This window comes from Rana temporaria, unplaced genomic scaffold (genome assembly GCF_905171775.1).
Source record: "Rana temporaria unplaced genomic scaffold, aRanTem1.1, whole genome shotgun sequence".
NCBI classification, from domain to species: domain Eukaryota; kingdom Metazoa; phylum Chordata; class Amphibia; order Anura; family Ranidae; genus Rana; species Rana temporaria.
This window is the reverse complement of record NW_024404646.1, coordinates 35,395-48,969: the sequence shown is the minus strand read 5'-3', so window position 1 is coordinate 48,969 and position 13,575 is coordinate 35,395. Positions and strand designations below refer to the sequence as shown.

General features: G+C 46.1%; 1 protein-coding gene across 1 annotated transcript in view; it reads right to left on the bottom strand.

The window, feature by feature from the left end:
- The window catches only part of LOC120922804 (lysophospholipid acyltransferase 5-like), a gene marked incomplete at both ends in the record, with an annotated part of 41,839 nt that continues 28,264 nt past the window's right edge, over positions 1-13,575 (bottom strand). The window contains 5 exon segments of the mRNA XM_040334805.1: positions 1-94; positions 1,438-1,585; positions 8,684-8,850; positions 10,074-10,160; positions 12,130-12,238. Of these exon segments, the coding sequence (XP_040190739.1) occupies positions 1-94; positions 1,438-1,585; positions 8,684-8,850; positions 10,074-10,160; positions 12,130-12,238 (605 nt within the window).

Genomic DNA, 13,575 nt, shown 5'->3' with positions numbered 1-13,575 from the left:
GGATGAGCTGCTGTACCAGATATATAGGAGGACGCAGGAGGGACATGGAGCTGATCTGTGAGAGGAGAGGACTGTCCCTCACCAACTCAATGGCCTGAGGAGACAAAACACATCACCGTCACAGCGAGATCCTATATACCCCCCCTTCCATATTACCCCCCTTCCATATTACCCCCCTTCCATATCACCCCCCCCCCCCCCCATCATCATTCCATATTACCCCCCCCCCCCCCCCCATCATTCCATATTACCCCCCCATCCTTCCATATTACCCACCTCCCCCCTTTATATTACCCCCCCCATCCGTCCATATTACCCCCCCCCCCACCCTTCCAGATTACCTCCCCCACACATCCTTCTAGATTAACCTCCCCCATCCTTCTATATTTCCCCCCCCCCCACATACCTCTAGATTTACCCACCTATCCTTCTATATTCCCCATCCTTGTATTCTTACCCCCCTCCCCCACCCTTCTATATTTAACCCCCCCCATCCTATACTAGCCCCAATCCTTCTATATTACCTCCCACATCCTACTAGATTTACCCCCCTATCCTTTTATATCCCCCCACCATCCATATTACCCCCCCCCCCCCCCCATGCTTCTAGATTACCTCTCCCCACACATCCTTCTAGATTTACCTACCCATCCTATATTTACCCCCACCCCCGCAATCCTTCTATACTTACCCCCCCTTCTATATTTACCCCTCCCCACACACATCCTTCTAGATTTACCCCCTCCCTCATCCTTTTGTATTTACCCCCCCTCTATATTCTTCACCATCCTTCTATATCCCCCTTCTCCCAACCTTTCTAGATTTACCCACCTATCCTTCTATATTCCCCCCTCCCCCATCCTTCTAGATTTAACCCCCCCCCCCCCCCATCTTTCTAGATTTATCCCCCCATCCTTTTATATTACCTCCCCCACTCTTCTATATTTAACCCCCCCCCCCATCCTATACTATCCCCAATCTTTCTATATTACCCTCCCGCATTCTACTAGATTTACCCCCTTCCCCATCCTTCTAGGGGCTTACCCCCCCCCATCCTTCTATATTACCCCGCCCCCAAGATTTACCCCCCACCCTTCTATATTACCCCGCCCCCAAGATTTACCCCCCACCCTTCTATATTACCCCGCCCCCAAGATTTACCCCCCCCATCCGTCTATAGTCCCCCAGCCCCCAAGATTTACCCCCCACCCTTCTATATTACCCCGCCCCCAAGATTTACCCCCCCCCATCCTTCTATAGTCCCCCAGCCCCCAAGATCCCCCCCCCCATCCTTCTATATTCCCCCCAAGATCCCCCCCCCCCATCCTTCTATATTCCCCCCCCCCCCTCCTTCTATATTACCCAAGATTCCCCCCCATCTTTCTATATTACCCCCGCCCCCAAGATTCCCCCCCCCATCCCTTCCACGGGTCTGACCTTTTTCTCCACTACGACAATCAGGAACTCCAGGGAGAAGCAGAGGAGATATCCAGAATGCAAGCCGTGCCAGATGGCGAGGAAGAAGAGGGCGGCGGCCTGAGAGATGGCCTTGTTCCCGAGGAATCGGAGACGTTTGAAAACGTATCTGCGGGAGAAGAATTCAAAAAGTAGATCTAAAATCCCCAACCGGATGAAATTTATTACGCAGAAACATCGGCCATGTTTTTATTTTACATCTCAGTGCTGCTGATCCCCCGCAGACTCTTTGCAGCCACTTCCTGGGTGCTTATCGTTTCTCAGAGCGGTGACACGATGGACCACGCCTTCCTAATGTGTGTTGGTACAGCCCCTTATAGTGGCCCCCGAAAGCACACGTGACAACGCAGGGGCATGGATGGAAAACCGGGGCGGAGCGTTGTCACCCAACAACAGGAAGAGCCACAGAAGGATGTCCAGAGCACAACCACCGGGGGGGGGGGGGGGGGGGGGATCACTATGAGTGCAAACTGTAGCAAGACAGACAGAGCCCCGCCTCATTTCGATGCTGGACATGCTCCAGCATCATCTAGCTGCTCTTTCCTCCCTGGGCCCAACGGTCCCTGGCCCCACCCATTTCAATCATTGGCTTTTAGCTCCTTCAATCATGGAGGCTCAAATGTAATAGGTTAGTGTTATGTAAGGCGGTCTGAATGCAAATGCAAGTCGCTTAAAAATGCCTACATAGCCCCACCCCCTTCTTGAAGTGGGAGGTTCTTTGCAAGGACCCCAGAGAGAATAAAACAGGCATTTTTTGGGGGCGCGACTTGCGCGTTTGTATGCAGCGTTTTTGGGCTTTGGCGGTTTTATTTTTTTATTAGCCAATTGAGAAAACTATCATCATTTGTTGCCAGGTATTTCAGCTTTTCCATTAGCTTTATTATTAATTTATTATAAATGTTTTTTCGTTAGTGTAAGGGGTTCAAGTTCAGTTTAGGTTTCGGGTTAGGAGTCGGGGTTAAAAGGGTTATTATATGAATAATAATAAATGAATAAAATGTAAATTAAATACACAAATAAAAAAAGAAATGCAATAAATTAACCCTTAACTTTAACCCCTTACAGAAATAACTTCTCTCATACATGTTGTATAAAATGACAATTGCGCGATATTTGTCACAATTGGCCCGGTAGGCAAGCGGTTAACTGACAATTGCGCGATATTTTGGTAGGCAAGTGGTTAACCGACAATTGCGCGATAATAAATATATATATATATATATAAAATATCGCGCAATTGTCAGTTAACCACTTGCCTACCAAAATATCGCGCAATTGTCAGTTAACCGCTTGCCTACCGGGCCAATTGTGACACTTCTCTCATATATGAAAAAAAGTAAAAATCTGTGTATTTATACAGGGAGTGCAGAATTATTAGGCAAATGAGTATTTTGACCACATCATCCTCTTTATGCATGTTGTCTTACTCCAAGCTGTATAGGCTCGAAAGCCTACTACCAATTAAGCATATTAGGTGATGTGCATCTCTGTAATGAGAAGGGGTGTGGTCTAATGACATCAACACCCTATATCAGGTGTGCAGAATTATTAGTCAACTTCCTTTCCTTTGGCAAAATGGGTCAAAAGAAGGACTTGACAGGCTCAGAAAAGTCAAAAATAGTGAGATATCTTGCAGAGGGATGCAGCACTCTTAAAATTGCAAAGCTTCTGAAGCGTGATCATCGAACAATCAAGCGTTTCATTCGAAATAGTCAACAGGGTCGCAAGAAGCGTGTGGAAAAACCAAGGCGCAAAATAACTGCCCATGAACTGAGAAAAGTCAAGCGTGCAGCTGCCAAGATGCCACTTGCCACCAGTTTGGCCATATTTCAGAGCTGCAACATCACTGGAGTGCCCAAAAGCACAAGGTGTGCAATACTCAGAGACATGGCCAAGGTAAGAAAGGCTGAAAGACGATGACCACTGAACAAGACACACAAGCTGAAACGTCAAGAAATATCTCAAGACTGATTTTTCTAAGGTTTTATGGACTGATGAAATGAGAGTGAGTCTTGATGGGCCAGATGGATGGGCCCGTGGCTGGATTGGTAAAGGGCAGAGAGCTCCAGTCCGACTCAGACGCCAGCAAGGTGGAGGTGGAGTACTGGTTTGGGCTGGTATCATCAAAGATGAGCTTGTGGGGCCTTTTCGGGTTGAGGATGGAGTCAAGATCAACTCCCAGTCCTACTGCCAGTTTCTGGAAGACACCTTCTTCAAGCAGTGGTACAGGAAGAAGTCTGCATCCTTCAAGAAAAACATGATTTTCATGCAGGACAATGCTCCATCACACGCGTCCAAGTACTCCACAGCGTGGCTGGCAAGAAAGGGTATAAAAGAAGAAAAACTAATGACATGGCCTCCTTGTTCACCTGATCTGAACCCCATTGAGAACCTGTGGTCCATCATCAAATGTGGGATTTACAAGGAGGGAAAACAGTACACCTCTCTGAACAGTGTCTGGGAGGCTGTGGTTGCTGCTGCACGCAATGTTGATGGTGAACAGATCAAAACACTGACAGAATCCATGGATGTCAGGCTTTTGGGTGTCCTTGCAAAGAAAGGTGGCTATATTGGTCACTGATTTGTTTTTGTTTTGTTTTTGAATGTCAGAAATGTATATTTGTGAATGTTGAGATGTTATATTGGTTTCACTGGTAAAAATAAATAATTGAAATGGGTATATATTTATTTTTTGTTAAGTTGCCTAATAATTATTCACAGTAATAGTCACCTGCACACACAGATATCCCCCTAAAATAGCTAAAACTAAAAACAAACTAAAAACTACTTCCAAAAATATTCAGCTTTGATATTAATGAGTTTTTTGGGTTCATTGAGAACATGGTTGTTGTTCAATAATAAAATGAATCCTCAAAAATACAACTTGCCTAATAATTCTGCACTCCCTGTAGAAAATCACTTGGAACCCCCAAACATATTATTTATATAAAAAAATAGATTTTTTTATTATAATTTTTTTCCCCCCCATGTATAAGAGAAGTGTCACAATTGGTCCGGTAGGCAAGTGGTTAACTGGTAATTGCGTGATTCTTTTACATGTACGAGAGAAATTATTTCTGTAGATAGATATAAATAATATATGTTTGGGGGTCCCACTTTTTGCGGGTCCCACTTTTTTTTTTATATAGAAAATTATGTGGAACCCCCAAACATATTATTTATATCCATCTACAGAAATAATGTCTCTCACATATGTAAAAAAGTTTTTTTTTTTTTTTCATGATAATAATAAAAATCACGCAATTGTCAGTTAAACACTTGCCTACCGGACCAATTGTGACACTTCAGTCATACATGAAAAAATAAATATATGATTATTTTATATATTTTTGTTGATAATAAATAAAAAAATCCAGTGTTTTTTTTTTTTTTTTTATTGATAGATATAAATAATATGTTTTGGGGTTCCAAGTGATTTTCTATAAATAAAATAAAAACATTTTTTATTATTATTTTTTTAAATTTTGTACTTAAATTATTTTTATAATGTATGAGAGAAGTGTCACAATTGGCCCGGTGGGCAAGTAGTTAACTGACAATTGCGCAATTTTTTATTATTATTACTTTTTTTTTATTTATAGAAAAATCACTTGGAACCCCCAAACAGTTTTTTTTTATTGATTGATTGATTGATTGATTGATTTATATATATCTCAATCAATCAATCTATACATCAATGGACAGCAATGGAAGAAAGCAATGGAAAGCAATGGAAGAAAGGGATAATAAAGAGATCAAATAGGAATAAGATGCGAAGTATGTAAGGGAATCTTTATATTAATCTGATTTTAATAAGGAGATAAATGTAAAATGTGTGTTTGTATATGAGAAAGGAAAAAATCAATATCAAGAGATTTAGAAAAAAAAATGATATATATTTTTTTTAATTAATGGTCCGGTAGGCAAGTGGTTAACCGACAATTGTGTGTTTTTTACATGCATGAGAGAAATTATTTCTGTCTATGGAGAGATATATATATAATTTTTTTTTCTAAATCTCTTTATTGATTTTTTCCTTTCTCATATACAAACACACATTTCACATTTATCTCCTTATTAAAATCAGAATAATATAAACATTCCCTTACATACTTCGCATCTTATTCCTATTTGATCTCTTTATTATCCCTTTCTTCCATTGCTGTAGTTCCCTCCCACTTCCGCGCCCATATCCATATTATATATATATATATATATATATATATATATATATATATATATATATATATATATATATATATATATATATATATATATATATATATATTATATATATATATATATATATATATATATATATATATATACATACACACACACACACACACACACACACACACACACACACACACATATACACACACACACACACATACATATATTTTTTTTATTTAACCACTTCAATACCGGGCTTTAAAACCCACCTCCTTCCCGGGCCTATTCTGGCACTTCTTTCCTACATGTACAAATCCTCATTATTTTGCTAGAAAATTACTCAGAACCCCCAAACATTATATATGTTTTTTTAGCAGACACCCTAGGGAATAAAATGGCGGTCATTGCAACTTTTTATCTTGCACCGTATTTGCGCAATAATTTTTCAAACGGCTTTTTTTTGTAAAAAAAAAAATGGTTTAATAAATTAAAAAATAACAAAACAGTAACGTTAGCCCAATTTTTTTGGTAAAATATGAAAGATGATGTTACGCCGAGTAACTAGATACCTAACATGTCACGCTTTAAAATTGCGTAAACTCATGGAATGGCGCCAAACTTCGTTACTTAAAAATCTCCATAGGCGACACTTACATTTTTTTACAGGTTGCCAGTTTAGAGTTACAGAGGAGGTCTAGTGCTAGAATTGTTGCACGCGCTCTAACGCACGCGACGACACCTCACATGTGTGGTTTGAACGACGTTTACATACGTGGGCGGGACTTACGTGTGCGTACACTTCTGAGCGCGAGCTACCGGGGACAGGGGCATTTTAATTTTTTTATTATTTTTTCTTTTTTATTTTACTTATTTCTTTATTTTTTACACTTTTTTTTTACACTTTTTTTTTACACTTTTTTTTTTTCAATCGCTTTTATTCCTATTACAAGGAATGTAAACATCCCTTGTAATAGGAATGTGTGTGACAGGTCCTCTTTAAGGAGAGAGGCGGGGTCAATAAGACCTTCCCCTCCCCCCACATCTCTCCTGCAGGCTGGAAAGAATGAGATCGTGAAAAAAAATTCACAGATCTCATTCAAACTAGCCGCAATTGCGGTTTGTTTACTTACGGGGACCCGGGCGTGACGTCATCACATCGCGCCCGGGCCTCCGACGGTCATAGAGATGACTGGTGACCAGATGGTCACCAGTCTTCTCTATGGCAAACATCCGGCGGACGGCGATCATCTCTCCGGGCCCCCGGTGAGACGGGAGAGCCCGGAGAAGCACCGGATGGCGGCGGGAGGGGGGGGTGTCCCCTCCCGCCGCCTGTAAGAACGATCTAGCGGCAGAACCGCCGCTATGATCGTTCTTACGGTGCGCAGGATCGCCGCCGCTAAAAAATGATATCTCAATGATGCCTCCGGGTGCAGGCATCATTGAGATATCCCCCCGCAAAGCCCATCACGTCATATGACGTCCACCCGGGATAACAGGTCCCCGTTTTGGACGTCATATGACGGCGTGCGGGTGTCAAGTGGTTAAATAATATGTTTGGGGGATTCCACGTAATTTTCTATATAATAAAAATAAAAACAAAAAACCCAGATTTTTTTTTAACATGTATGAGAGAAGGGCCACAATTGGTCCGGTAGGCAGGTGGTTAAAGCGGAGGTTCCACCCCCGCGATTTTTTTTTTTTTAAAGTCAGCAGCTACAAACACGATAGCTGCTGACTTTTAATAAGGACACTTAACCTGTCCAGTGCACCTGCGATGAAGAAAAAAAAAAATAAAAAAAAAAGATTTTGTACGAGAGAAAAGTGTCACAATTGGCCAGGTAGGCAATTGCGCGGTCATACAACGCCGCACCCAAATTAAAAATTTATATAAAAAAAATTTTCACACAAAATAGAGATTTCTTTTGATGGTATTTGATCACCTCTGCGGTTTTTTATTTATTTTAACAAAAAAAAAAAAGAAGACCAATAATTTTGAAAAAATAAAATGTTTTACTTTCTGCTATAAAAACGAATAAAAAAAGAAATAAAAATCAAATTTCTTTATCAATTTTAGGCCAATATGTATTCCGCTACGTCTATAAAAATAAAAAAATAAAAAATAAGTGTATATCGATTGGTTTGTGTAAAAGTTATAATATCTTTTAATATGGAATGATTACATTTTTGGAGTGTGGGAGGAAACCCACGCAGACACAGGGAGAACATGCAAACTCCAGGCAGATGGTGTCGTGGTTGGGATTCGAACCAGCAACCCTTTTGCTGCTAGGCGAAGTGCTACTCACTGCACCACTGTGCTGCATATATATATATATATTACACACACACACACACACACACACACACACATACATACATACATACACACACATATACACACACACACACACACACACACACACACACACATACATACACACACACATATACATACATACATACACACACACACACACATACATACACACACACATATACATACATACATACATACACACACACACATATACACACACAATAATGGCGGTGATCAGTGACTTATAATGGGACTGCGGTGAGCAATCTGACACTAACAGACACTGGGGGGGGGGGGGAGGGTCTATTAATGACATCTCCAGTGACACTAACACACTAATACTATGCACTGTCACTGTACTAATGACATTGGCTGGGAAGGGGTTAACATCCAGGGACGAAATGTGTGCCTAACCATGTGTAGATTTTTTACTAAAGATCTTTGTTTCTTCTCCCTTTGCAGGGATAAGAAACAGAGCGATCGTTCCCTCTGTACAGAGCTCTGGGCTGTGATTGGACGTATCTGATCAGCAGGTTTCCCAGCGGTGAATCATTGGCTGGGACTTGCTGACAGGCTCTTGCAATCACAGCGGCCGTCGAATGCGCGCACCCGGGAACAGGAAGTGGCGTACCGGCGCGTCACTTTGCCAGTGCGGGCCGCAGTACATTGCAGAGGGATAAAAAACACGACCCGACAACATCCCCCCCGCCGTCTCACCTCGCCACCCAGTCATTGGTGTTGATGTTGAAGCTTGCGATGGTTCCTGTGAAAAGGGGCGTGGTCTCGAACTGCCACACCTTCATATTGGCACAGGCGTCCCACCGCGGCTCGCCTCGGTCGTCCTTCTCATTGTAGCCCAAGCCGGACAGAATGCAGACACCTTCCTATGGGGGGAGGAGGGGGAGGTCAGCTATACACAGAACACGATACAATAGAAGCTGAACTTCCAGGCAAACCGATAAATGCGCCCATTTCTGTCCATCCAGTCCTGAGATTTACACAGCCCCAGCCTGGAGGGGGCAGGGGACCTGATCCGTCTCTGCTGCCAGCTCAGGAAGGCTAAAGCTGGTCATAAACCGGTAGAAATGCGTCAGCGATTCAGCAGGGACGGGCCGAAACTCAACCAGGGTGTGGCCACCCCCACTTAACAGAAGTCGTTTGATCAGGTGGCGGGGGTGGGGAGGGGGGGGTCAAGTTAATAAACATGCAGAGGATTTAGATACACACTCCAGAAGCTATGGGCAGCCTCAATTAAACTATAGAACATAGGAATACCTGCCTTATAGTCTCTGCTTCTGGTCTGGGTGAAATACAACAGCAGCTCAGCTTTACTTATTTGGCTGGGGAAGGGGCAGTAAAAAAAAAAAAAAAAAAAGAGAAGGTGGTTGAGACATTGTTTTTACCACCCCCCACCCCTCCCCCCCCCAGACTGTCCTCTTTCAAATCGATTGCAGCCGCCGAAGTAGGCTGCACACATGCTGAGGCGCCAGGCCAAAAATTAAACTCCCATCGTGTACAGCATGCGTCACCGCCAATTTCCAGCGCACAGGGCCCCCCCCCCCCCCCCGTTGCAGCCCAGAGGCACGGGACACCCAGGCAGCCTGTCAGACTCCCTCTGAAAAGCGATTCACTGTATCACTATTCAGGGGGGCAATGCAAGTGTAAATGAGCCCTTGCACACCTTGTCCCTTCCCCAAGCCTGACTGGACAATGAACGGAGACTCTGTTCTCCCCTCCTATCAGCAAGCCCCTGGTCAGCACATAAGCCTTGCAACTACAGCCGATTGGCTCCTCCCCCCCCCCCAGAGCAGAGAGATGACCTTGTCCGTCCCTTCACTTTCCAATCACAGGCTGGGGGGGCAGGGAGGCAACTTTAACAGGGGCAAAGTCAGGTCACCAGGCTGACTTCACTTCTAGGCAGAGCAGAGTAAATCTCAGGACTGGATGGATTAGAAGTATTTCATTGGTGGATTTTGTGGTTTCCCCCGGAGATCAGCTTTAAAGAAAAAGCGGGCGTATCCCTCGCTGCAACAATGTAACATTCACGGGGGAGGAGATTTTATGTCCCCCCCTCCCCCATATGTATAATAGAGTGGTGAGAACTTACCGTCACCAGCCAGCAAGTCACATATTTATACAGCGTGATCTTCCCCCAGACCGTCATGTAGACACAGCGGTACCAGAGAGGCTGATTCTGCAAAACCAGAGCAAAGCCGAGAATTAGAATAACCCAAAACCCGCAACATGTCAGACGCTCCCGAGACGCACTTCAGTGCCTCAAACCTTTCATGTTCCATATTCCTCTCCCTGTGACCCCTCCTACATCCTGACTCATCCCGTCCCCTGTGACCCCTCCTACTTCCTGACTCATCCCGACCCCCTGTGACCCCTCCTACTTCCTGACACATCCCGCCCCCTGTGACCCCTCCTACCTCCTGACTCATCCCGACCCCCTGTGACCCCTCCTACTTCCTGACACATCCCGCCCCCTGTGACCCCTCCTACTTCCTGACTCATCCCGCCCCCTGTGACCCCTCCTACTTCCTGACTCATCCCGCCCCCCTGTGACCCCTCCTACTTCCTGACACATCCCGCCCCCATGTGACCCCTCCTACTTCCTGACACATCCCGCCCACTGTGACCCCTCCTACTTCCTGACTCATCCCACTCCCTGTGACCCCTCCTACTTCCTGACTCATCCCTCTCCCTGTGACCCCTCCTACTTCCTTACACATCCAGCCCCCCCGTGACCCCTCCTACTTCCCGACTCATCCCACTCCCTGTGACCCCTCCTACTTCCTGACACATCCCGCCCCCTGTGACCCCCCCTACTTCCTGACACATCCCGCCCCCTGTGACCCCTCCTACTTCCTGACATGTACCGTCCCTTGTGACTCCTCCTACTTCCTGACACATCCCGCCCCCGTGACCCCTCCTAATTCCTGACATATCCCTTTCCATGACCCCTCCTACTTCCTGACATATACCATCCCTTGTGACCCCCACCTACATCCTGACACATCCCGGCCCCTGTGTCCCCTCCTACTTCCTGACACATCCCGGCCCCCTGTGACCCCTCCTACATCCTGACACATCCCGGCCCCTGTGACCCCTCCTACTTCCCGACACATCCTGCCCCCTGTGACCCCTCCTACTTCCTGACTCATCCCACTCCTTGTGACCCCTCCTACTTCCTGACTCATCCCACTCCTTGTGACCCCTCCTACTTCCTGACTCATCCCACTCCCTGTGACCCCACCTACTTCCTGACTCATCCCTCTCCCTGACCCCTCCTACTTTAACAATACTGTCCCTGGTGACCCCTCCTACATCCTTACACATCCCACCCCCGTGACCCCTCCTACATCCTGACACATCTCACCCCCTGTGACCCCTCCTACTTCCTGACTCATCCCTCTCCCTGACCCCTCCTACTTTGACAATACTGCCCCCCTGTGACACCTCCTACTTCCCGACTCATCCCTCTCCCTGTGACCCCTCCTACTTCCTGACATATACCATCCCTTGTGACCCCTCCTACATTCTGACACATCCCGCCCCCTGTGACCCCTCCTACTTCCTGACTCATCCCTCTCCCTGTGACCACTCCTACTTTGACAATACCGCCCCCCTGTGACCCCCTCCTACTTTGACAATACCGCCCCCCTGTGACCCTCCTACATCCCGACACATCCCACCCCCCTGTGACCCCTCCTACTTCCTGACACATCCTACTTCCTGACACATCCCACTCCGTGACCCCTCCTACTTCCTGACATATCCCGCCCCCTGTGACGCCTCCTCCTTGACATTTCCCACTCTGTGACCCCTCCTACTTCCTGACATATCCCGCCCCCTGTGACCCTTAATACTTTCTGAGGGAAGGAGGGGGAGGGAGGAAGGGAGGAGAGAGGAGTCTCATGCAGATAGCAGAGGAAGGAGGCAACAGACAGAAATGACACTCGGTGCTCCGGACTGAGACAAGTACACACTATAGAGGGAAGTGCTTTGTTCAGATTTCATGTCCGAGGTTTACAATCACTTTACAGGAACATAAAACGAGAAGATCGGCTTCACAATGAATTGGTGTCATTAGAACAATGCAGACATTTCTTAAATGGGGCACCAAGGCCCCCCCTGTGACCCCCCAGTTATAGTCTCACCGCATACTCTTCTGTCAGGAAGTAGCTGTCGGGTAGGTAGGGGCCGAGCACCATGTACACCGTCAGGAAGAAGAGTCCAAGGCACAGGCGCTTCATGGCCGGCACAACGCTGCAAAGAGATGGGGGAGGAGGAGTGTCATTCACCAGAGCCATAACACACAATGCAATGTATACTCTATGACAGAGATCTCCAAACTGCGGCCCGGGGGCCATATGTGGCCCTTTGCTTGCTTTATCTGTGCCTTGAGGCACCATTCCTCCCACTGACACCAATGATGGGACACTATTTCTCCCACTGACACCAATGATGGGGCACTATTCCTCCCACTGACGGGACACTATTCCTCCCACTGACACCAATGATGGGGACACTATTCCTCCCACTGATCCCAATGATGGGACACTATTCCTCCCACTAACACCAATGATGGGACACTATTCCTCCCACTAACACCAATGATGGGGCACTATTCCTCCCACTGACACCAATGATGGGACACTATTCCTCCCACTAACACCAATGATGGGACACTATTCCTCCCACTAACACCAATGATGGGGCACTATTCCTCCCACTGACACCAATGATGGGACACTATTCCTCCCACTGACACCAATGATGGGGCACTATTCCTCCCACTGACACCAATGATGGGGCACTATTCCTCCCACTGACACCAATGATGGGGCACTATTCCTCCCACTGACACCAATGACGGGGCACTATTCCTCCCACTGACACCAATGATGGGGACACTATTCCTCCCACTGACACCAATGATGGGGACACTATTCCTCCCACTGACACCAATGATGGGGACACTATTCCTCCCACTGACACCAATGATGGGGACACTATTCCTCCCACTGACACCAATGATGGGACACTATTCCTCCCACTAACACCAATGATGGGACACTATTCCTCCCACTGATACCAATGATGGGACACTATTCCTCCCACTGACACCAATGATGGGACACTATTCCTCCCACTGACACCAATGATGGGACACTATTCCTCCCACTGATACCAATGATGGGACACTATTCCTCCCACTGACACCAATGATGGGGCACTATTCCTCCCACTGACGGGGCACTATTCCTCCCACTGACACCAATGATGGGGCACTATTCCTCCCACTGACACCAATGATGGGACACTATTCCCCCCACTGACACCAATGACGGGGCACTATTCTTCCCACTGACACCAATGATGGGGCACTATTCCTCCCACTGACACCAATGATGGGACACTATTCCCCCCACTGACACCAATGATGGGACACTATTCCTCCCACTGACACCAATGACGGGACACTATTCCTCCCCACTGACACCAATGATGGGACACTATTCCTCCCACTGACACCAATGATGGGGCACTATTCCTCCCACTGACACCAATGATGGGACACTATTCCTCCCACTGACACCAAT